Here is a 27,062-nt window from a genome sequence, read left to right on the forward strand (position 1 = left end):
AAATGCTGCCTAAACTTATCAACAAAAAATACCGTAAATAACGGCAAGGATCCCGAAAGCAGAATTTGCTCGACTTTGGCATGAATGTAGTCAGACATCTTCAGTAATAATTCCACACATACAATAACGGGCTCTCAACGGCTGTAAGATACATAATAATCAACCTGGTTCTGGGCGGTTTGTGTAACAGCTTAGGGGAAGACACTACTTGAAATGATGCACCACACAAAAGATTTTCAATGAAGACTGAGTCTAAAAACCGATGTGGATTGTGCTGCACAATGACTTCAAGTTTAGAACAGAAAATGCACAAAAATGTCACGATAAAAATAAAGACCTTGTGGGAAATTTTCGAGAATCATAACACGATGCAAATACCATAAACGCGTAGTTTGCATGCTGCTCTAAGCTGGCCGGCAACCACAAAGGTAGACAATACAGGCAGTTTATAATTCGAACAGGGCAATAAACATTATAAATACGTAAACCGACAATTTTCTTTTACAAACGTTTTACGTCTAATGGTAAATTTTCCCTCAACAATTTTTTGTGAAGCGCTTGCAAACCACGGTTTTGTAAAATAATTCATCATTATTATTTTTTACTTCTCGGATATTGTAAAACGTCATCAGCAAAATCACAAAAAAAAATTTCATTACTTCAATGTAGTAGGCCTAAGAATTTTTTATAGAATTGTAGCCACGTTGTTTCAACAAAGAAGCCATTTTTTGGCAATATAAAATTATAAAAAATAATTTGCAATCCTGCAAATGTTTGGAAAGAATCTAGGAAGTCTTCTCACAATCTGGCACAAAATGATTATGTTTATTGTATCTCTGCAATATTTTTTACGACAAACTTTGAAGCTTCGTTATAATCATTTTTATCTTTGAATTCAAATGTTAATTTTTTTTTGGCCAGAAACATAATCGCTGCCTTGCTGATGTTGTCGCATTTACGCGTATTTTTTGTGCTTCAAACAATGACGACCCAGGCAGCAATCCATTCCTTTTACATTGATTCAACATTTGTAAACGTTAAATTTATGTAGCTTTGCTGACTGTGGGTTATTTCACATTTCCTTTGTTTACGCATGTTCCTCAATTCGCTGTTGCATTGTTTCGACGCTGGCGGACTAAAAATGTTATTTCAAATTGATTGACACAATCTTCAATAAAAAGTTTAGCTTCGAACTTAGCTTTGTTGATGTAAATGCTGTATTGTTGGTGGATGTAATTTATGAGTCATGTTTATAAACACCCGTAAGCGAAATGACTTATGATGTAGCTTGCATGATATTTGTGATGCGACTTGACACAAATCCACTATTTCAAAAGCACCTAATTTGAACTTAGAAATTTCAGATAATTTCAACAACTTGTTCAATTGTCTTCTCTCTACTAAAAATATTCATACTACAAACTCAATTGTAGACCTAAAATACACAAACGAAGATGTAAACAGCTATTCAAGCAGGCTAAGGTGTTACTTATGAGAAATTTGGTTCCATAAAACTAGAAGCTAGCCATGAGTTTGGGAATGCATTAGTTTAGGACGAAAATGTAAGACAACAAACGCAGTTTTGTTTTTTTTCAAATTCGTGTAACAATATTACTCTGATTGTAACTATTTTAGAATCAATGAGTAGCTTACAATAAGATTTGCTCGCAAGTCGTAAGTAAATCTTTATCAATGCAATGATTTGGCACACCGCACACACACTTCGTGCGTTCGATCGAGCTCATTGTTTTTCAGAACTTTGCATGAAATCGGATTAGCACGGTAATTAAATAGCGGCAAGATAAATCAAAATTGTCGTTTTTGGGTACCTTTGCAAAAATTGAAATATCAAGTTTAACATACAAAATTTTAAAATAATGACTTTTCAAACTTATAGACAAATGATTTTTTTTCACACCAGTGCAACTTTTGTTGAAATAGCATCAGCAGATAACACGTAACAGCTGATTGAATTTGATCCAAAAAAGGCCCCCCCTTGAGCAGTTAACTTCCAAAAAAACGTTGAAAAGCAAAGGGTTAAGGCAGTACATGCACCAACAATGTGTTTCTAAAGTTGTTAATTTTGAAATGTAAAAGTGTTTAAAAAAGTTACACTTCGCCACATAAGCTCATGCTTGCCAAAATAGTTACTACCATTGCAAAGTATCATTCTAACAATTCAATATCTACAAAGCGTTTACTGATGTCACAATAAGTTGGTTAATCATGCATTACAATCTATAACATTAATTTTAGCATAACAGTCTATAGCAATACATAACAGTAAAATGCAATGCATACATGCAGAGCAGTCTATAGCAGTGATTCCCAAACTGTGTGCCTCGGCACACTAGTGTGCCGCCACAGATTCTCAAGTGTGCCGCGAATCTTTTTGGAATTTTGGAAAAGAACTTTATAAATATTTAAAATAAGCCATGCAGACAAGCATATGCGATTTAAAAGCGCTCTAACTGCTTCAATAGATGATAAATAAGCACATGTGATGATGAAACCAACTATGGCATTGCCGATAGAGTAGGGTAATTGCCACGTCATAATTGAGCTGCTAAAGAATACGTTCAGTAGGCTACGGGTTTATTGCTTCAGGACCCGAAGATAACCAACAACCTTTCTGTATTATCTGCAATAAAGCCTTATCTAATGAGTCGCTTGTTCCCAGTAAGCTTAGCAGACATTTCGAGAAAAATCATCCAACATTGAAGGATAAACCAAAAGGATATTTAGCGAACCTGAAGTCCCAAACAAACAAGCAGGCAAGGATCATGAATAGGTACCTCAAGCTGCCGGAAAAAGGATTGATTGCAAGTTGCAAAGTGGCTCACTTGTTGGCGAAACACAAAAAAGCACACACGGATGCAGAAACAGTAATTGGACCGGCATTAGCTGTTGTTGTTGAAGAAATGTTTCGTAGTGCTTCCTCTGAAAAAGTTAGAGTTCCGTTGTTAAATAACATAATTTCACGAAGGATAGAAGAACTATCCTCATATTTAATGGATCAAGTTCGCGAACACTTTGTTGCTACAGCCAACGAGCTGTCTGTACTATGATCTTTACAAGTTAACAGACCTACTGACAGAACTGGGAAATCTCATCTGCTGGCTTGTATTCTCTTCATTAACACTGAAACATTGGTAAATGAATGTTTGTTTTGCAAAGAATTGAAGGACACAACCAAAGGAGAAGACATATTCAAATTGGCAGACGAAAATATTTTGCTTTTTGAGTTGAAACGCAGTAGCTGAGTGAGCGTTGTACTGATGGTTGTCCTACAATGTGGGGGGAAAATAAAAGTCTCGAAGAAAGTCTTTGATTCGTTTCCCGCTCTTAATGAATTAACTCATAAACAAGAAATTCTTCAGAAAATCGTGAGCCTATTGTCTGGACTTGAGCTTGCACTGCAACATTACTTCCCACCATTCGGAAGCAACGAAACAATCCTTCTGCAGAAGCAGAAGAACAGCTCATTGATTTACGAAACGATCCGTTTTTTCAAAAGCTGTTTCCACAAATAAACTTGGATGAGTTTTGGCTGTCTGCTTCCAAATCCTATTCCATGATCGGTGCAAAAGCAATCAAAATTATATTGCCATTTGCATCCTCATGGCTATGTGAACATGGCTTTTCTGTTTTGACTGAAATTAAAGCTGTAACCGAGAGAGACTGCTTAAAATTGAAGATGAAATGCGGGTATGTTTGTCAACAATGCAACCTCATTTCAGTCGTATATGTTCGTATAAACAAGCACATCCAATCATCCATCGCATTAACACGTGAAAATAATTTTTTTTTAAAGCAACTTTTCTTCTCTTGTAAGTGTGCCGCAAGCGTTTCATAATTTTTCTAGTGTGCCACAAGGTGAAAAAGTTTGGGAACCACTGGTCTATAGCAACCATTGCTACTTGTTACAAAAAAATTGCAATGACATAACACGAAAATAAAAATGCACGTTATAGCAAAATTATTAAACCGATAATTGCATTCAACAATTTATTAGATACTTGTTATTATCATCATTGTAACATTTTATTTGCTATCATTTTTATTAACGTAATTAGCAATAAAGGCAATTACTGTTTGACAGTATCTGGTAATGATTCCATTAAACAGTCAATAATATACTGTGCATCAACCTGAATTTTCATTGTTATTAATTAAAGCAGACATAACAACAATTAAAGATGTGCATACGCGGAAAACATTCGCTATTTTATTTTTATAATGTTACATATTGTGTTGATACTGAGTTATGTCTGTTTATGGTTTCAAAAAGTAACTTTTCTAGCTAAACTGTAGTAATTAAAGTGGTAGGTGTTCAATTTCCCGTGTAGTCATTACTGGTTAGCGCGTAAATATTTTTGTCGATTACTTCGCATAGAGTGTATTAGGCTAATACCGTGTGAATGCTAGCATATTTTCCTTGGCATTTTTAGTTCAGTGGCTTCATCTTGTGCCTGATGTTTGTAAGAACAATAGTTCGACGCCCATGGAAGTCAATTTTTTTTCTTTAAATTAATTTTTGTGGTCCACAAGAGCTTTTCAAAAAAGGTAGGCCCTTTGTAAGCTTATTTTTTATTATGATTGCAGAATCAAACAACACACAGTAGGTCTTTGAATTAGGGCAGCATAATTAAATCGGCTGCACAACCTAAGCCCATTAAAAGTAGGGGGGTTATACCAAACGTTTCACTCTAACCCTCTCAAAATATGCAGACACGTGTATAAACACCAAACATCTTAATCCAAAAACGTTTGCCCCCTTGAACATGAGGGTTGAAAATTTTAGACATTTGAAAAAATGTATTGGTAGAAACAGTTACAGCGCGCGGTAACCAGTAACGGCTGCACTTACAGAAATATGCAAATGAGACAGAAAGTTCGTGAGAAAAAAGTTTGCGGCCGGGCCTGCGTCAGTGGTTCACAGCCTCTACAAGTATGCAAAACTTCAGGGTTGAGCTCTTACGAAAGCTTTCCCAGTCCGAGATTAAATATTCTATCAATCGTAATTACTAGGGCGATTTTTTTGTAACCTAAAAAATTCAAAAAGTGCTTTATTTTTACAAAAAAGTAACCAAAAAGCAACTTTATTCAACAAAAACAAGAAAGCGAAAGAAAAAGCAGCAATTTAACATAAAAAAAAACATTTAAATTAGCTTCAATTTGTGCTCAAATTATAGTTGCACATTCAAATTACAGATATACATATTGTAATGTTTTACATTCTCTGGCAGAGTTTCTGTCAATCAAACACTTTAGCTGTTGCAAGGAAAACAAGTGGTTAAATATAATTCACACAATTTGTTTCATCGAAAAAAGTTCTTTACGAGTTTTCGGGAATACACGCGATACGAACAAGCATGGGCTCGTGCAAACCTAAAATCCGTACTTTAGTATAGAAGATATATATGATAAGTCGATAGTACGTGAAACTTTCGATGTCAAGTTTTCTATTGTTATTAAGTAAATTCAGAAGTATGAATTTAATTTCCCGGCCTTTCGCATAAAGCATAGTAGCGTACTATGCTACCTGGAGGATCCTTGCAATAAGTGTCGTAGCTGAGCGAGTCTGAACCCATGACCGCACAATCCCTTGCATTGTCACTACTTGGTTCTCCAGTTACCCAAAACCTCTCAGAGTCAGCAACAAGATCGCCATTGATCCATCTCCACGTTCCCTCTACGTCGATATCATTCATTCCAATCCAAATAAATGATTTGGGATTGAAAGCAATTATGACAATCCTGAAAAACAATGAATAAAGTTTTAAAAACTATTTATTTGCCATGTTATCTAAAACAAGAGTATGCTACAAGTTTTTTTTTTTTTTTATTTCATTAATAAATTAGATTGTATAACTTATGTTTATTATTAAGTTTTATATAATATTATTATATTATTTTATTGTATTCATTAGATTTATATGAATTTATATTTATTATTAGATTTAAAAAATAAATGCTACTTATACTAGAAAATGTGCTCAATGCCAAGCAAAAAGCCAAGCAGAGCGAATTCAGGACCCTTCTGATGATCCCCTTTTAGGGTGAAACAGGCTGTAGAGTAGCGATTTTAGAGTGTAATAACTATATTATTAAATTTATATAATATTATTATATTATTATATTATATTTATTAGATTTAATTGTATGACTGATAATTAAATCTAATATGACAGAATTGATTTTGGCGAAGCTTTGAAAACAGCTAACTTTAAATAATTATTTACATGTTTTGAAACCAATGTAGACTACATCATACACTATTGAGCAGTTCAAAACGATATTTTTTCATGAAGTGTGTAATGAAAAATCAAATGAAATCGAGAAGACATAAGAAAATAACATACAAAGAAAATAGCTTTTCTTTCGACACGCAACCAAGTACATTAAAATAATTTTGCAATACCAAGAAGAAACATCATTCGCAAACACTCCTGTCATTGAAGTACACAAATTACTCATTTTGGCGATTGAGTTACAAGATGACGTTTTTATTGCCTAAAGTAATGTTACTATAATGCCATAAATCTTGAAAATATTACTTGTAGTCTCACCTTCTATTGCGCATATTTCGAATACTGGAAAATGCCAAATCCGATCCCATTCTTTGACAAATTCGTCTGCTTTCTTCATAGTCTTGAGTGGTTGTTGATAGCTTGAACTGATGCCCATTAGACACTTCAATCCAACCATCATTTAGTCTTCGAAAATCATTCACCAATGCTAAAATATAAGTTGTATTCTATAATGAGATTTCAATGGTAGCGTAGAGATGAGCTGCGTGGTAGAAACCTTAAACTGTTGGAAGGACGTTGGCTCGATACTTATAGGAGGTAAGCGGCGTGAAAACACACATTGGCTCCTTGTAGTCACATGTGCATAATCTAAATTTTTAATTGCGGCCATAAGCCTGGGTTAGTTGATTATGGAAAAAAAGTACTGAGAATTACATCAAGTTGGTTTTGAAAACAAATTACTGGGAATGACATCATGCATCGACCATGATGTCATTCCCAGTAATTTAAACATTTAAAATGTTTTTAGGCTTCGTATTGATTACAAAAATTTGATATTGTGTGTTTATAAGTACTTAATACTAGAAAGACTCCACAAATTCATTATCCAGAAAGATCTATTCTATGAGATTAACTTTGACCTTACGCATTTTCACGCTTGATAGTTGTAAGCATAATGAAGACTATAAGTTGGCAGTTGTAATATGTTTAATAACAATCATGTTTCATTTTGCTCCCATTCCATCAACATAAAGTACACTGTGATAACAGATACGATACAACAGAAACCAGCTAATTGACATATAGTCTTCGAGTCAGCTGCTCTCTTTATTTTGGCATGGCATGTCTTGTGTCTTGCAAGAACATAGCCTGGTGCTCAGAAGCAGTTTCGAACCCACGTTCTTATAAAGTAGTGCGGACGTTTTCACCACTCGGCCGCGCAGTCGACATACTTTTGTTAAGTTTGTCTTGCTATGAAAAACTAAAAAAGTGATTGCAGTTAATTCAAGCCGAGTTTTTTCATGACACAGCTATTTTTTGTTAACATAGTAAACTACAGTACGGTAATATTATATTTCCAAAGCAAAAGCAGAGTAATTAGCAACCGTCGTTTTCGATAAAGTGTATTTTTTACCACAGGGTTTGCGCGGGCATGTCTATCAAGACAAAGTTGAGTTGATTTTGCATTGCTATAACTAACAATAATAGTATTGTTAGGGTTTTTTCGGTCTACAATTGCCTAGGTCATTGTTAACAACAGGGCTCATTTTTAATTTGTATTATGTTTAGGATGTCATCACATTATTACCCAAATTATTCTCACTGCGTTGTGCAAGAAAGAACACAATCGGTACCGTTTTTAAAGTCTTCGGTATGACCTGACCTGGAATCGATTTTAGATCTACTAGCATCAGAGCCGAAGATGGTAAATATTTGGCCACTGAGCTGGTAACAGACGTCATTTTCATTTGTTGACTGGTACTTGCTCCCCTGTGGCAAGACGAGCAGTTACAGCAATTGTCGCCGAAGCACTAACAGCAGGTTTCTTTGATGAGTTGTTGAAAAAATTCTCTGCATGACATGTAAGTCTGAGAGGTTTGCACTGACCTCTTGAGCACAGCAACCCCAGCCTTCGTTTTTAGCACTAGTTGCTACGTTCATCTGATGAAATTGAAAGTAAAATTAACAACAAACAAGATGGTTTATTGCTTCACTGACGTTTCGCGCACCATGACAATGCGCATCCTCAGAGCGAATAACATACAAAATAAAATTTCACCAGGTTATATACTGCAGTGCGATTGAAGGCAAGAAAAAATAAAATAAAACACGCAATATTTTAAAAAATTGGCCAATAATGTGTGAGCGGTTACTTTCCTCGTTAAATTACGTAAAAACTTCCAACAATAGACATGAAAATTCGAAGCGGTGGCGACCAACAGAAAAAGTGCGATTGAAGGCAAGAGAAATAGAACACAATGTTTTTAAAGATTGGCTAATGATGTGCGGTTACTTTCGACGTTAAATTACGTAAAAACTTCCAACAATAAACATAAATTCGAAGCACTGAAGACCACTAGAAATTCGAGACAAAATTAGATTGCAATGACTTTTCTAACTGTGTTTAAGTAGGCTTGAAGCCTGCATGTCGCGACAATAGTGATTTATAAGGTTTTGGTAAAAGATTTCCGTCGTTTCCGTCGTTTCCTTTTACCAAAACCTTATAAATCACTATTGTCTCGACATGCAGGCTTCAAGCCTACTTAAACACAGTTAGAAAAGTCATTGCAATCTAATTTTGTCTCGAATTTCTAGTGGTCTTCAGTGCTTCGAATTTATGTTTATTGTTGGAAGTTTTTACGTAATTTAACGTCGAAAGTAACCGCACATCATTAGCCAATCTTTAAAAACATTGTGTTCTATTTCTCTTGCCTTCAATCGCACTTTTTCTGTTGGTCGTCACCGCTTCGAATTTTCATGTCTATTGTTGGAAGTTTTTACGTAATTTAACGAGGAAAGTAACCGCTCACACATTATTGGCCAATTTTTTAAAATATTGCGTGTTTTATTTTATTTTTTCTTGCCTTCAATCGCACTGCAGTATATAACCTGGTGAAATTTTATTTTGTATGTTATTCGCTCTGAGGATGCGCATTGTCATGGTGCGCGAAACGTCAGTGAAGCAATAAACCATCTTGTTTGTTGTTAATTTTACTTTCAATTTCATCAGATGAACGTAGCAACTAGCGCTAGAAACGATAATTGTCCTGATGAACACCCAAACTTTTCAGTATTCAACCCCAGCCTTGTTAATGCCTCTCAAAAATAACTATTAAATGATAGTTAAATTCGTGTTTTTATCCGTAATGGACTGTCTTACACTTACCCAAGTTTTATTGAATCAACTAACCAATTTTTGTAGGTATCTAAACAGCTACATTATCATAAAAGAGCACAACGCACATAACACACCAACTAAAGAAGATTGCAACTATTTGGTCCAGTTAAAAAATTACTTTGTCTGCGCAAGAAACATTCCACAACAGACGTAAAGACACCCGATTGTGCTAGCTGAGCTCAAGTTTATAACCACGCTCATATAAAGACGTAATTGTAGTGATTCATGCGAAATAGAACATCGCCCATTTGAAAATCGCACGGACAAACACTTCAATGCTTCCCACGTCACATGCCATCTGGCTTGTGACATTAACTTTTTAACTACAAGCTTTCTTTCGGTATTATGACAAGTCAAATCTTATCTTTTTTCTCACAACATCCTACGATAATTAACAATTTTTCTATCCCATGCTACTTTCCATCTACCTCATGTTTGATTTTTTATTTGATCCATTAAGCGTACTAACTAAAGCAGACTAATGATAAAGGCTAAGAACACATATCCTATTTCATCCTAACAAGTTGTAACAATACGTAGGTATTGTTACAGTTTGCACCTTGTATTGAAACACCTTGTACCTAATCTTGTACTTAGTCTTTTACCTTGATTTAAAACATTGTGTGTAAATCGATTTGGATTTCCATGAACTGTGAAGTGCTTTTAAGTAAGTAGCTACGTCTATAAAAATTATTTTTTTTTTAAAACTTGTAGCAAAACTGAAACTAAAATGAATTAGATGGAAAAATAGAAATATAGTGGCCTGACAATACCATCTCATAATCATAAACAAACCTCTACAAATAGGGACATCATGTGACCAAGTACCATCTCTGCTGCAAGTAACCCTTTCTTCTCCAATCAGTCGATAAGTATCCCAGCAACTGTAAATAATGGAATCTCTCAACCCAGCCATACTTCCAACGAAGCTTCGACTGATCGATCCAAATCTTGGATAGTCAGGGATGGGACATTGGACAACTGAAAAGCAACATGAGGAAAATAGCAAACAACTCTTTAAAACTCAAATTAGGCTATAAGATAATATCTTCACAATAGATTAACATGAAAGCGTGATCACACAAATCATAACCGGATTCATCCAAAGGCTTTTTAGCCCTACAACTGCGGTTGGGGTCATTTTGATCTATAGCATTTAATGTTTGCGAGGTCAATTGGCTTCTTCACAAACTTCTAGTGTAAACAAAAAATGCAACATAGGCCTACGTAAAGTTACACAATGAGAATTAGATAGCCTAAGAATTGTACCAAATTAAACATGAAGTTAAAATATTTTTGTTGTCTCACACTCGTCAAGACGTTTAAAAGCAATTGTGTTGAACAGCATTCCTTCAAATGCAACATTGAGTTGACATTGAAGAACTGTGTTTTTTTTTTAAACGAAGCGAACTCTGAGGATTAACAGTAAAAGAACAACCACTAAAAAAATGAAAGACAATCCACGTGTGCAAGTTGGGACATCGATCGTCCAAGTCCTGTCTTCCTGGCATTCCACAGTTAATTTGTCCGTTTGTCTTCCTTCCATCCTATACCCTTCATTGCATTCGTAAGTGAAGTGCTCATCTAGTCCCAATCTAGGTTCACTCGTTGATATCTTCCCAAATTCCAAAGTTCCAGGAACAATGCATTCAATAACTGTATGTAAAACATGGAAGATCAGATTGTGGTATCACATTTAATCAATTATACTATCCTGACAATAAACGTTTAATCGAACTTGGGGCAAAACGGGCCAAAAATATAAAATCGATTATCTCAAAATTCTGCAACGAAAATTTTCGGTTTCAGTGTCTGTTTATCACTTAGGTATAGAAGTTCCTTCTTGCCAAAATTCCTTTAGGTTCACCCTTCATGTTTTAATATATTTAAAAAAATATATATAAACATGGGCAGGTGTCAAAGAAATAAATCTTTTGTTCCTAAATGCTATGAATAAAATGAGAAATTCTGTCACTTACGCAGGCAAGCCGGGATACCTCCAGACCATTGTCTGTTCCTTTCACAAGTCACAGTCAATTCTCCGCTTGGTTGATTTTCCATTTCGTAACCATGGTTACATGTGTATGAAAGCGTTCCCCCCAAAGCAATATAATTTGGATTCGTGTATCGACTGTTACTGGAAGACGATCCGAAGCGAGGCCTATTTACACGACAATCGATCTCTGTACAAAAAAAAATGACGTCAGTCAACAGAAGCAGATTCAGCAAGAGGCAATAATGTGCTTCACCAACTTCAGAGGAATCAAACACCAAAAATTTGATTTTGTAACATGTTGTCAGATTTACAAAACAGCCTTTTACAAATCGTTACGAATTATCCCATTTTCTTGTGGTTACACAGAAAGTGGTCTTTGAAGAACCGCACGATCTTTATTCTAGTGTGTCGTTGTTACTGGTGGAAATCAAACGTTGAAAGTTGACCAATATTTGTTGATCTTAACATTTGTTTATTCACAATCTTGGTGGCTTGTGCACCTTGCATAGACAAACTTTCAATACCCTTCGTCTTTCTGACAAAGAAGCTTTCTTCATATAGTCATATTGTCTTCCTTCCATCTTATAACAACAATAACAACATTGCATTCATAAGTGAAACGCTCATCAAGGCGCAATCTAGGTTCACCAACTGTCCATCTAAACCCAACTTCTCATGCAAAAAAGATGAAAAAACATATATTTGAAATAGTAACTTACTTCTTGATGCCATTTTTACAATTTTCATACTCATAGAACCTAATTTTTTTATTTTTTATTATCTTTATCCTGCATAGCGGGAAAGCGGACTTGAGCGCTATGCATCGGTGTACGCCTTCCGACGTACACCTGACCCACGATGCAGCCGACGGCAATGTCTGCTTCCGGCTGTTTACTCTACTTATGACTTTAATTTGGTACTACCCATTACTCGAAATCGATCACTGATTGGAGGCAATTATCGTAAAGTTTCTTGCCCAGAGAAACAACAGCAAGTGCGGGTAGCTGGAGTTGAACAAGCAGGCCCTCGACTGCGAGCCCGACGCGCTCACCACTCGGCCACTGCTGCCGACATTCAAAAGGTTGTTTGCTGAAATAACATTTCGCAACGTTGTGAATCGCAATGAGATAATGTTTTTAAAAGCAAATCAACAGTCACACACATAAATTTCTGCTTTTTGGTGATGACGCAGGAATAAATCTGAAACTTTAGATGTAGTACAGTAATATTTATAGCACTGAAGAACTATTTATAACACATTTATAGCACTGAAGATGAAGACAGTATAGTTTTCGAAACGTTTGTTTGCTGAACATGAGTTTGGTATCTACATTTTGGGCTCTTTATTTTTTGATTAGTACAGTAAAGTTTAAAACAATGTTCATTGATGCAGTCATTTCTTTGTAATTAAAGTTTTTGTTAAAACAACCTTGTTTTTTGTTGAAAGATTGTGCCACGACTCGGTTGTATTGATTGCTTTAGCGACAGTATATAGCCTACTGTTTGATTTATTACTAATCTCAGTTTATTAGTTTAAGTTTGTGGTAGTGGTAGCGGTAGCGGTAGTGGCAGTGGCAGTGGTAGTGATAGTGGTAGTGTAACACTTTCATGCCAGATTTAATCATTCTGAGGAGTGAACGTGTACCGACTGCTGTCTTACATTCGTGCACCAACGGCACATTCTGCAGTGCAGTCCAGCGTTCTCATAATTCAACTGTTTAGCCTACTTTCAAGTTTGCATTGCGCCTAGCAGCACTCGCGGAATGATGCTTTTCTGACGTCACATCGTGTATGAAATAGGATTGCGTAGCAATAATCTTCTTTTTCAAATTGACACAACCTGACGTACGTGTGCTTTGTCTGGGCAATCTGGGTGCATCGACATTTATGCTGGGTAATCAATAAAGAAATCCTTTTGAAAAGCAATCATAGTGCCTAATAAATGTAGTCAGATAGTTAGGATGAGTTCCAACTGAGTTATTCCCCGTTGCTAGCCAGCAGAAGACAACATCCTGTCAATTTTCTTCTGTTGGCTCGTGTTAACAGTTTGTTGGGAAACACCTCAACCACTCCATTCCCTCTTACTGTTACTGTTACAAACGTTATCTAAGTGGATCATAAATGGTTATATGATTATCTTTTGTTTTTGTTTGTCGTATTCAGATTTACACCAGGTGGTTGAAGATTTAGATTAACTTGAAGGAAAGCCAAGGAAGCCAATCTTCATGTCCACATTCAGGCATGCCTTTAAGTGTCCTGCCAGAAACACAGCCACATGCTCTTGAGCGGTGTCGAACCGGCGCCCTTTCGATTGCCGTCCCATGGTTCTCACCACTCGGCTATGCAGCCGACATTATCTTTATAGACCATGAGAGAAAACAATTAAATTGAATCTCAGCAAAAAGAACAAATGTTAAAGGAAGATTTTTTTCAGAAAAATATTTTCAGCAAAAGTTTTCAACAAAACTAAATTCAAAAAAGTAGACTGTTACCACATGCCTTAATTAACAATAAAAAATATGCTCGAAATCAATTTAATTATGAGCACACTGTATTCCAGAAGTTATATATCTGGTAAGATTCATAGCAAAACACAATTTTTTATGTTTTAACAAATCTTACTTAACACTTTGCTCCTCAAAGGGAGGCCGGATTTGGCCCCCCCCTCATATTTCCTTTAATTATTTGAAGCACAGTAACGCCATGCACTTGGTTTTTCTTGACTTTTCCTAAAATTGCCAGGCGGATCTGATGATATTAAATTTGATGCTAAAAGTTGTGTAGTTTTCTTGTAAATTCAAGATTTTGGTGAATTTTTGCTATTTCTAGCTAACTTCCAGCAAAGCGTGAAATGGATTACATTGCGATGACAAGCCATAAGCTCATAATTGCTTCGTGCATCGATATGCGCGAGCAGAGAGAAGCATTCTCTTGCTTTCTTTTGTTTGGTTTGACCTCAATAATACAAAGCGCGTTATTTCTTATGCTACAAAGAAAAGCCAGTGATCGCAAAGCTGTTAATTAGAAACAATAATAGCAAACGTTTTTTGCGTTATCAGCTCTACAAAGAAGAATAGCAATCCACGATCAAAATAGTAGACTATGGAGGCCACAAACTATTCAAAACAGTTGTTTCAAGCAGATAATATTCATTGACGAATAAAAAACGTTACAATAAGAAATCTTCTCTTGGATAAAGACACGAAAACTTGGTTTCGAAATAAACGTTCTATGGAAATGCTCTCATTGACAAAACTTGCAATTGAGGAAATGTATCACTGCAAATGCTTTTGGGAGAAGCCGGAGAAATAGCGTTTTTGCAAACAGTAATTGTGAGATACTCAAAATTATGAGATAGGCTTCATTTACACGTAGCAGCTAACTCGATGGCGTCCCTTCACTGATTTATGTCGCCTACTTGTTGTTATGTCCTGTATTTTTGTTTCACAGTGCACTGTGTTTTGTTCCAAAGAGCGCAAAATAAAGATGATAATGCTTCATCTACATTACAAAATATTTTGTAATGTAGGCCTACAAACAAAATGTACAATGTACACAATGTACATTACAAAATATTTTGTACTGTAGACGAGGCATAAAGTTAGGCGTCACATAAGACAAACAACAAATCAGCTTTCTTCATCATTGATTCAACATCTGAATACGTTGCGCCAATGTATAAGAGGCCGGCTATTGTGAAGACCCGCCATTTAGGCTATAAACGATCCGATTATACCAAAAGTGGGACAAACTAGTGGATCAAAGAATGAATAAACAATGCTGAGAAAACTAAATCTAAGTGACGAACAATACCGATGTCTTCATTTATCTTGGAAAAATGCTGCCCAAACTTATCAACAAAAAATACCGTAAATAACGGCAAGGATCCCGAAAGCAGAATTTGCTCAACTTTGGCATGAATTTAGTCAGACATCTACAGTAATAATTCCACACATACAATAACGGGCTCTCAACTGCTGTAAGATAACACGATGGTTCTGGTTCTGGGCGATTTGTGTAACAGTTTAGGGGAAGACACTACTTGAAATGATGCACCACACAAAAGATTTTCAATGAAGACTGAGTCTAAAAACCGGTGTGGATTGTGCTGCACAATGACTTCAAGTTCAGGACAGACAAGGCACAAAAATATCACGATAAAAATAAAGACCTTGTGGGAGATTTTCGAGAATCATAACACGATGCAAATACCAAAAACGCATGGTTTGCATGCTGCTCTAAGCTGGCCGGCAACCACAAAGGTAGACAATACAGGCAGTTTATAATTCGATAACAGCGCAATAAACATTATAAATACGTAAACCGACAATTTTCTTTTACAAACGTTTTACGTCTAATAGTAAATTTTCCCTCAACAATTTTTTGTGAAGCACTTGCAAACCACGGTTTTATAAAATAATTCATCATTATTATTTTTTACTTCTCGGATATTGTAAAACGTCATCAGCAAAATCACAAAAAAAATTTCATTACTTCAATGTAGTAGGCCTAAGAATTTCTTATAGAATTGTAGCCACGTTGTTTCAACAAAGAAGCCATTTTTTAGCAATATAGAGTTATAGAAAATAATTTGCAATCATGCAAATGGTTGGAAAGAATCTAGGAAGTCTTCTCACAATCTGGCACAAAATGATTATGTTTATTGTATCTCTGTAAAATGTTTTACGACAAACTTTGAAGCTTCGTTATAATCATTTTTATCTTTGAAGTCAAAAGTTATTTTTTTTTTTTTGGCCAGAAACATAATCACTGCCTTGCTGATGTTGTCGATATTACGCGTATTTTTAGTGCTTCAAACAATAAGGACCCAGTCAGCAATCCAGTCCTTTTACATTGATTCAACATTTGTAAACGTTAAATTTATGTAGATTTGCTGACTGTGGGTTATTTCACATTTCCTTTGTTTACGCACGTTCCTCAATTCGCTGTTGCATTATTTCGACGCTGGCGGCAATTCGCTGTTGCATTATTTCGAATTGATTGACACAATCTTCAATAAAAAGTGAGCTTCGAACTTAGCTTTGTTGATATAAATGCTGTATTTTTTGTGGATGTAATTTATGAGTCATGTTTATAAACACCCGTAAGCGAAATGACTTATGATGTGGCCTGCATGATATTTGTGATGCGACTTGACACAAATCCACAATTTCAAAAGCACCTAATTTGAACTTAGAAATTTCAGATAATTTCAACAACTTGTTCAACTGTCTTCTCTCTACTAAAAATATTCATACTACAAACTCAATTGTAGACCTAAATACACAAACGAAGATGTAAACAGCTATTCAAGCAGGCTAAGGTGTTACTTATGAGAAATTTGGTTCCATAAAACTAGAAGCTAGCCATGAGTTTGGGAATGCATTAGTTTAGGATAAAAATGTAAGACAACAAACGCAGTTTTGTTTTTTTTTCAAATTCGTGTAACAATGTTACTTTGATTGTAACTATTTTAGAATCAGTGAGTAGCTTACAATAAGATTTGCTCGCAAGTCGTAAATTCTAATCAATGCAATGATTCGGCACACCGCACACACACTTCGTGCGTTCGATCGAGCTCTTTGTTATTCAGAAGTTTGCATGAAATCGGATTAGCACGGTAATTAAATAGCGGCAAGTTAAATCAAAATTGTCGTTTTTGGGTACCTTTGCAAAAATTGAAATATCAAGTTTAACATATAAAATTTTAAAATAATGACTTTTCAAACTTATATACAAATGATTTGCTTTCACACCAGTGCAACTTCTGTTCAAATAGCATCAGCGGATAACACGTAACAGCTGATTGAATTTGATCCAAAAACGGCCCCCCCTTGAGCAGTTAACTTCCAAAAAAACGTTGAAAAGCAAAGGGTTAAAGTGATAATAAGTTCCATATCAAAACAGACCTGAAATGGTCCCAATAAAACACCATCAGAACATGTACCATCAGAACATGTACCATCAGAACTCACCAATGCACGAGGGAGGTTCTGAGCTCCATTGCCCATTTCTTTCGCAAGTCGATTCAGATTCACCCATCAATCGATAGTTCGAAACGCAGCTAAACGTCACTGTATCCCCGACAACCCATCTTTGTTTGGTGACGTCAGCTTCGGAATTCCGAGGCACAGGTCTAACAAGACACGTTATTTCTAAACAAATATTAAAAAATGTTAGAAGTAGAATAAAACACAAAATTGCCGTGGTGATAAATTTTTTCGATAGAAGATCGATAAAAGTCTGAAGATGAAGCTCTTGTCATTAAAGTCTTTTTCATTTGGAGTTTTAGCTCCCAAAATGATGTTTGACATTTGTGTTTTGATTCTTGACAGCACTATTATGGAATGGTTGTTGTGGAAGAGTGCTTAGTTTACCAATTCTTCTTTAAATTGCTTTATTCATCGTTTCTCGACAAGTTGGTGGAGGATAATCTAGTTTTTTTTACTTTATCCTTGTATTTGATTACTGATCAGTTAGTTGCGAAACCATTTAATGTAAGTTTTGTCCCACTTGTCTACAACAGTTTCAGATATTATCTGACGCTGTAGTCCTGCAGTTACAGCATGATGTACGAACTCTGAGTCCTGATAACTGCTTCTAAGCCCGCATATCGGTTTTATACATCAACACTAGAACGGCCGAGGTGTCGAAATCGACACTTTTAGAAATTTAGTTAACTATTTTGGGCATTAATTGTTATCGCAACGTTTTCAAACTTTCAGTAGCTTCCCAATTATGCTTAAATTTTATAGTTCAGTATTATTTTTCTAAAAAGTCTTTTTATGCTATCTACAATGTGTGGATATACCTCTAACGGCCGAGGTGTCGAAATCGACACCTCATACAAATTTAATAAGATTTGTAAAGTATAAAAGATATTCTGTGTGAAAAAACTAATTCAATAGTTTTCACACTTACTTATAGCGTTTCTCATGGTAATTGCTCAACACTCGGCTCGATGTGTGCTATCGCTCGGCTTGATTTTAGGTCATCCTACTGAGTTTAGAAATACCTTTCACAAATCTATCAGCGATTTGCAACAGATAAGTTTATTCATATTCGAGAGCCACTGGAAGGACTTGTTGCTAATTGCATCAACAATTACACTCCGGATTGGAGCCTACCAATCGATGAACAGCTACTTCCAATGGAAAACAGATGTCCTTTTATCGTGTTCATGCCAAACAAACCAGACAAGTTTGGCATGAAATTCTGGGTATTAGCCGAGGTTCATTCAAAATGCGTATGCAATACAGTACCGTACTTATCGTACCTCGGAACTATTGAAAGAAAGCAACGAAATGGAAGGCTTCTCCCCGAGGATGTAGTGATCAAGATCACCACCAATTTACACAGACAAAGTGGGTACAACGTTACAACAGTTAACTTTTTTACTAGGGTGAATCTTGCTGGTTTACTACAGGAAAGAAATATAACCATTGTTGGAACTGTTCGAGCTAACAGTAAAGGACTGACAAAGGAAATGACCAAGGGTGGAGGAGAAAGATTTTCCAGTAAATTCTTCTACAATTCAACGAACAGCTGCATGTTTGTAAACTATCTGTGCAAAAAAATGCAAATGTCCTTTCCACTATGCATGATAGCCCCAGTATTGATGCAACAGAGAAAAAGAAACCCTCTGTGATCCATTTTTATATCCAAAACAAAGTAGCAGTTGATGTGTTTGATCAAATGGCAAGAAAGTACACCACACATGCAGCAAGTAAAAGATGGTTTCTTGCAGTTTGGGCAAATATGCTAGATATTGCAGCTTTGAACTCTTGGATTATTTTTAGAAAACGTTCCAGCAGCAACATCAGCCGACGTGATTTTATCCTCCAGCTTCTTGAGAGCTTGAGAACTGCTCATGTGCTGAAACGCAAGCCGACCCTGCAGAGAGAAAAAGAGCAGGGACGACTATCTAGAAAACGCGGAAAAATGTGCTGGATATTATTGCTAAAACAATACAGTTACCATTTACGGCCACTGTCGAAAAGTGGGAATTGTGATAATGGTGACTGGAAAGTTGCGGAGTGCAAAGGCTGCACTGCGTAAAGTGTTTGTTGGCTTGTTTGATTTTTTTTCTTCTGAATAAGAAAACTTTGTGCTATTTTTATGATAATTATGTCTTCGCTCTGTTGAATTTTTAGATCATCGTACAGAGTCAATATACAGATACAGTCAAGCTTCGAACTGATCAAAACCTGGTAACCTACGTCATAATTTTCGTCTAAAACTAACAAATGAACAGCGCAAATAGGTGACAAAAGTAATAAGTGCTTCAGATAATTTGATCACTGTAAAATAAAACGAAATCTTACTGCTAATTGTGCGGAAAAATAAAGTTTTTGTGAAAAGTGTCGATTTCGACACCAACGGCCGTTGGAGGTATACTTTTTTTTCGGCCGTTCTAGTGTTAATCGGCAAGGTTCAATTCATGTATCAACATTTTTCGATTGTAAAGTTGATTGAAATCGAGTTTCTAAATTCATTTTTACCTGTTGCACAATGAGCAAGTATTGGCCTATAAAGACTATACATCTTTATTTGCCTCAAAATATACAGTGGGTTGAAAAAATGTTAAATTTATTCAAAAAAGATCTCGAAAAAGTAAAACTGAATAGAGTCAGATGGTACTAAATAAAAATATAGTGGCCAGATAACACTATAAAACCATTGATCACAAACAAACCTGTACAAATGGGAACATCATGAGACCAGGTCCCATCTCTTCGGCAAGTAACCATTTTCTCTCCAACCAGTCTGTAATTATCGCCACAGCTGTAAGTAATGGAATCTCCCAACCCAGCGACACTTCCAACAAAGCTTCGACTGATCGATCCAAATCTTGGCTGGTCAGGGATGGGACATTGGACAACTGAAACGCAAAGTGAGGAAAATAGAAAACAACTCTTTGAAACTCAAATTAGAAGATGATACCTTCACAATAGATTAACATGAACGCGTGACTACACTAATCATATCCGGATTCACCGGGAGGCTTTCCACTATGAAACTGCGGTTGGGGTCATTTTGATCTATAGCATTTAATGTTTGCCATGTCAGTTTGCTATTTTACAAACTTCTTGTGTTAACAACAACATGCATAATTTGTAAATGTTCAACATTCGTGATGCATCTATCCAAATAGCAACCGCTTAGGGATGGGACACTGAGCAACTGAAACAAAATTGATGAAACCAAATTGATGCTTTGAAACTCAAATTATAAGAAGACATCTTCGCAATACGTTAACATGGAAGCATAAGCTAGTTACAAAAGTATCAGCCTTGTTTATGCTTTTTTTGGTTGCTACTAATTTGATTGAATTGTTAACTTTTTGGTGATAGTTTCTCTGTTACAAAACTGTAAATACTAATTATATTTTTGTTTTATGTAACTTTTGTGTTGTTTTTTTAATTTTTATAGATAAACAATTGATTGATTGAAAGTCATCCTGTGGATTTATCTGAAGGCTTCTTTAAAACTACAAGTGAAGTTGAAAGCCATTCTGTGGGTCATGGCCTAATGCCTCCCCTGCGTATGTCACTGCATACAATAAGTCCCTTTATGGCAAACTGGCATATTTTGTTTAACACTAGAACGGCCGGTGCAGTCATTTTGACCGTTTTGCAAATTCTTCAAATTGGTTTTGCAAATTCTTCAAATTGGTTTTGCAAATCTTCTTTTTTGTGTACGATGCCTGTTCCAGGCGGTAGCACGACAATAATTCAAAGCAGACAATTCAAAGCCGACCAATTCAAAGCCGATGATTTAAAGAGGGTTATTGTCTTGAATGTCCGAAATAAGGGTTATTGTCCGAAGGGTTAGGGTTATTGTTTTTATCGTAAAAAAAAATTATTGGCTTTGAATTGACCACTTTGAATTGTCGGCTTTGAATTTAGCCCTTTGAATCGGCACATAACCGTTTTAGGCTTAGGCGTTCGTGCATAGTCCTTTGCATTTATCCCGGTGTTTGACTGTCATTGGGAATTGTTCTGGATGTAACAGGAAGATGATCCTTGAGGTTATTGAGAATAATGAGACGGTGTTTTCCACGAGTTTGTTTTCGTTCAATTTATCACAAAAATTAGTCTGTTCTGATTGTTCCTTCCTCATGACATGGCCAAATAAACTTGTTTGTCGCTTAATGATGTTTTTCAAGAGGGTTCTGGTTTGTTTGGCTTGATCGGTTACTAATCGGATAACCGGTAAATCTCAGGTGACGTCTAATGCAAGTTTGCATCAGAGTTTTCGGATAAATATTTATTTCTTTCTCTAAACTGGAACAACTTCAATGTTGTTGTGAAAAATAAAACATTATCTAAAAAAAAATACAGTAGTAGTAGTTTCGTTTGGCGTTTTCACTCTTGAAGCTCGTTGTCTTTAAGCCAGTTTTTAAATAATGTTTTCGCATTGGTAAACTGTGTTGAAACCAACGGGTAGTGTAGTATATGGACAGTATAAGATCAAATAATCAACCGTTTATATGTTTTTTTTCGCAATTTGCACAGATTGGTGTATTTTGGTAGCCCCATCGATGAAGAGTGGTAGCAGTTTGGGTATGACGGGATAAATTTCTATTTACCTGGGTAGCGCTGGATCGTCGATAATAATTTCTCCACCGTATATTCTGTTTATTGTCAATTGTCTTTCAATATACGACATTTCACAGTGTCGTCAAGAAAGGAGGAATGGACAGGCCGGAATTGAAAACTGGTCTTTGAGAAAAATCGGTCTTTGAAACAGTGCAAACCTTATTTTACCTTTCAGAAGTCATGTTGAAATTAGCAGTTAGGCTGAATCATATTCGGTATGACGTGAAGAAAGTTTTGTTTTTACATATTATCTTGAATTTGGTGAAAATTTTTTTTTTAGTTTAAGTTTTAATGAAACCTTAAAAAATGCTACCAGAAAAGCGTTATTTAACCCATTAACCCATTTGTGCCGAAAGTGAAAGTACTTAAAAAAAAATTTTGAAAATTTAAGTATTGCATAATCATGACCTAAAAAACATTTCACAATTAATTTTTTCTTAATTATGTTAGTACCGGTCGAGAAAAAGACCGTCCTACATATAGGACGCTAGGCAAATCCGCTATCAAATTTCGCAAGTTTCTTGTGCGTAATGCGTAGGCCTAATCGTTATCGCTCAAAGTGATAAATGGGAAATCTCTTGTCATCGAGCATTTTATTGAAATGAAAGTTCACAAAATATGAAGATGAAAAGTACCAAAGCAACACATCACTGAAATAAGTCATTTAGCGGATCGAAATCGCTTTGAGGCCGAAACGTCAAGAGAAAACTAAAAAATTATCAAAAATTTCAGTTAATTACGATAATTATGTTATTGTTCTAAAAACAAACACAACTACTTTGTTATACAGCGTAGAAATCATAAGGAATCGCTGTTTGATACCACTTGATGCGTGGGAATTGATTGGCGCTTTTGCTTCATTTTGCTAACACGTGTGCCTGGCGACCTATATATAGGACAACAATCTTTTGAATCAATTTTCTCGAAAATTTTGCTGCCAATTAAATTTAAACATTTGCTGTAAAATATGTTGATACATAACGAATAAAGACAATGACAAATATTTTTGGAAGCTTATTTGCATATGCGGATTTATTGATATAATTCGACATGCATCTTCAAAATTTCAAAATTAGCAAAATCGGGAAAATTGAAAATGATGTCAAGTCTCAACAAAACAAGCAATTTTTGAAAAAAGTTGTGATATATGCTGCCAAAACACTCATAAACGTATTTTGACTTCATCTAAATCTAAAAACTGAACGTGCAAAGAAAAATTTTAATCTGAGTAGGTGTCCTACATATAGGACGCTAGGCATAAATGGGTTAAAAGCCGCTACAAGTTCCCATTGCTCTTTTTAGGAAATATTTCAGCCACAAAATTGTATTGTCATAACTTTTTAATTAGTTTAACCCTATTCGGACTAACGGGTGGACGGGTTCCGTCCATACCAAAAACTTTCATCGATTACGTAAAAGTTACTGGCTCAAATTAGCTGAAGTTTTATGACTTTTCCTAAAAATTATTCATCTTTGTTGTAGTAATAAAATGACATTTTTAAGTGGTATAGTTTTTTAGTTATCAGCAGTTTTTGACACCCTACTCCTAAAATTGCCAGGTCATCTGAAAAACTTTATCATCTTTTACAAGCAAGTTAACAAACATTTGTATCGTTTTGTGCTTTCCAAGATTTACTGCGTGACCTACATGACTGCTGACCATTTCGCATTACATGCATGACTGGACCATGTGCCTTTAACGAAGATATTAGCGATTTCAGGAGATTATGACGGAGACATCAGAAAAAAAAAATTACTACTTTTAACAAAAAAGCAATAGCAAAAACTGGTAGAGTATGTGTGTCCACTTTAAATTTTAACCAGTTTGTCAATAATTTTGCTTTAACTTTGCGAAAAAAGCAACCTCGTAACGTTTTTATATCAAACGTTATTAGCAAATGAAAGTGTGAATGGAATAAGTCCACACGTCAGGCCATTACCTCACAAAAATAGCTTAGTCCGAACATGGCCATCTGCAGATGCGGCCTGATTTGTCACATTTTGCAGATTTTGATTACAGCTACTGCTAGTGTTTGACTGACATTTTTTGAGATCAAATTTTTTTTGTTTTTCAGCATGTGAGAATGTTAAAACCTATTATGTCATCTGGGGAAAAGAATAAAGAAAGCGTAAAAATCTAATTTTTAAAAAAAATTATTTAAACGTTCGCCCAAAGTTAGAAAAACCTGGAAATTTCTGCAAAATGTGACAAATCAGGCCGTATCTTTAGGTGGCCATGGTCCGAATAGGGTTCAAAAAATTTGATGATTTTTGCTTTTTTGATACATTTTTTTGTTTGCCTTTTAAAAGGACACCGGCCACATGGTCAAATATAAATCTCGCGATACCTTAACATAAGCAGGTGTTTGTTTCGGTAGAAATTTGTCAGATCTTTCTTGATGGGCGTTTCAAAGTTATTGTATGAACAGATTATATTCACGGTAACCATCGGCGCAGCTAGTGAGAGGGTGCCCCCCCCCCCAGTAGGCAGTCTCCCCCTTGGTCGGAAGCTTGTGGCGGCAGAATATTTTTAAACGTAAACAAAAAAGCATAGTAAAAATCTTTTTTGAAATGGATTTGGCTCGAATTCTATTTGCTTGCTCCTACTTCACGCGTTCAGGGGTGCAAAATCATGGTCCGCCGCGGGCAGTACAAACCATAGCTATACGCCACTGACAGTCGTCGGCTCCAGCTCGTGACCGAGCATTGTTTCGTCATCAAATCGAATTTGGCTTTGGATGGTCATGTCATATATGGCTTTGGAGGCCAGTCTATGACGGAAAAGATGTGGGAAAAAGTCACATTGTATGGAGGGTATGTATTGTATGGAGGGAGGGAGGGTCGTGGTAGTTTTAGCTTTTCTAGTGTTCGTTTTTCTTGGGCTTTTTGTATCCTTTTTTTTCGAAAATTTCCGTGCCTTCCTTAGATCTTTTTCTCCAGAGTAATCTGTCACTAGCAATGTTTTCCCATGAATCCAGATCAATGTTTGCATGGTTGAGGGAGACTTTGTTTCAGCTGATCTTTGTATCTCATTTTTGGTCTTCTGGGGGGGCTTTTTCTTGTCTCTAGTTGTGTCTCTTCGTTGTCCCTTCTCATGACATGTCCTGTCCAGCAAAGGAAGTGTTGCAATATGGTGGCTTCTGAACTGGGCAACATAGCGTGATTAAGGATTGCATCTTTGGTGAGACAATCTTCCCAACGAGTGCCTAGCATTTGACCCAGTTTCCTCTGCTGAAAATTTTCAAGACGTTTGATGTCACAGCGGTATAATGTCCAGGTTTCACAAGCATAGAGAAGGGTGGATAGAACGACTGCCCGTAGGACCATAATTTGTGTGCGGATAGATATAGCCTAGCATGGTTGTTGAAAACACGATGGTTAAGTCTTCCATAGGCACAATGTGCTGCTTTTATACGATGTTCAATATTCTTTGACAGTGTTACAAACAGCCAAAAAAATGTAGCCATGTGGCCGGTGTCCTTTTAAAAGGCAACAATAAATATAAAGCAAAATAAACAAACAAAAGAAGCAAAACCTGACGCAAATTAGAGTGTAGTAGGAAGCGCAATATTATAGAGTGTCAAACTATGAAGAGACATAATTCATATCTATTACTAATAGGCAATAAAACATGCATGTTCCTCCTCACTTCACTTCTTCTGGCTTTTCTCATTTTTCAACAATTTTCAAACTTTCACAAAATTCAGAAAAAGTACGTTGTTCGCAAATATTTATCAACACCTTCCAAAACAGACCCTAAACAACTACTAGCACGTCCAAAACGATTCAATCAAAATAAGATGATGCAATACTGATGCATTCAAAACGACGTCCTTTTAAAAGGACACCGGACGTAAATGGGTTAAGGAAGTCTATTATTATTAGCATCAGGGCTGCGATTTTTGCCTTTTTCGGTGACGAGTTCACTCGACACGCGCCATCACTATTCGACAAACGCCGTGCCTTACGGAAAAAAAAAACGAAAAAAAAATTAAAATAAAAAGGAAAAAAAAAATGAGAGAGGACTAAACATCGTCAGGTCGAGAACAATCGGGGGGGGGGAGCATCACGTGATGCAAGCGTAAGAGTGCTGACTTACGTAAACTTTCCTTCACCAGGTACTTCAAAGCAAGGTCTAAAAGCGACGCTTCACACGAGAAACTCCCAAGGCGTCAGCGCCGCCATTTTGAACACTGCGGTAGAATGCTTTGATCGAAGTTCCAACGCCTGGCATCAAACATTTCGCAACACACGTTTCATGCTATTCGACACAACGGGTTTCTTTTATAGATTTAGCACAGGTAGAAAGGTGTTTTTAAAGCTCGAACGATTTGTTACCAATACACGTAGGTGGTTCTCCAGTCCATTTTCTATCAGATCGACAAGTTCTCTGTGCATTTCCACTCAATATATAACCAACATTGCAAGAATAAGTGATGGTTTGACCGTACGTTTCATTTCCTGATACCATTCCATTCAAAAACGGCTCAGATCTGCATCTTAAGCCTGCAAAGATAATACTAAATTGCAAACCAGCTTGAAAGTGGTACATTGATGTGAATCAAAGTTTTAATGTGAAAGTCTACAGTATAAAAGAATCTCAGACAGCAAATCAGTATATTTTAAGTTGATTTAACGTCTACAAATGTTAAATCAATGTAATAAACGACTGATTTGCTGTCTGGGATTGCATATGTGAAGAACGAACGTCGCAGCAAGTTTTCAATTTTAGAAAAAAGTTACTGCTAAAAGTAAATTTCATAGTTGGGATATATTTAATACATTTAAACATAAACCTGGGTTGAAGCACGACAATCCACAGACATCGTCACAAGTGCATTGTCTTCGTCTTGCCGTGCAAATTTTGGTTGTGGCGCAACTCCTCTGACATTTTCTTCCCTCTTCAACACGATCAGGCAATCGCGTGGGACAGCTTTCAATTGGCGTCTTCCCTATATTGTTACATCAGTATTACATAAGTACAACTACCATCGGAGGCGTACTGATTGTAGACAGCCTTTTACATGGCGTTC

General features: G+C 36.1%; 1 protein-coding gene across 1 annotated transcript in view; it reads right to left on the bottom strand.

The window, feature by feature from the left end:
- LOC145775078 (uncharacterized) overlaps positions 1–27,062 on the bottom strand; it is a 111,070-nt gene that overhangs the window by 65,917 nt on the left and 18,091 nt on the right. The window contains exons 20-25 of the mRNA XM_082586313.1: positions 26,826–26,981; positions 26,368–26,535; positions 20,124–20,309; positions 17,404–17,583; positions 11,412–11,615; positions 10,897–11,088 (exon numbers count right to left, since the gene is read on the bottom strand). Of these exons, the coding sequence (XP_082442439.1) occupies positions 10,897–11,088; positions 11,412–11,615; positions 17,404–17,583; positions 20,124–20,309; positions 26,368–26,535; positions 26,826–26,981 (1,086 nt within the window). The remainder of the gene's footprint in view (positions 1–10,896; positions 11,089–11,411; positions 11,616–17,403; positions 17,584–20,123; positions 20,310–26,367; positions 26,536–26,825; positions 26,982–27,062) is intronic.

This window comes from Aplidium turbinatum, chromosome 1, assembly GCF_918807975.1.
Source record: "Aplidium turbinatum chromosome 1, kaAplTurb1.1, whole genome shotgun sequence".
Taxonomy (NCBI): Eukaryota; Metazoa; Chordata; class Ascidiacea; order Aplousobranchia; family Polyclinidae; genus Aplidium; species Aplidium turbinatum.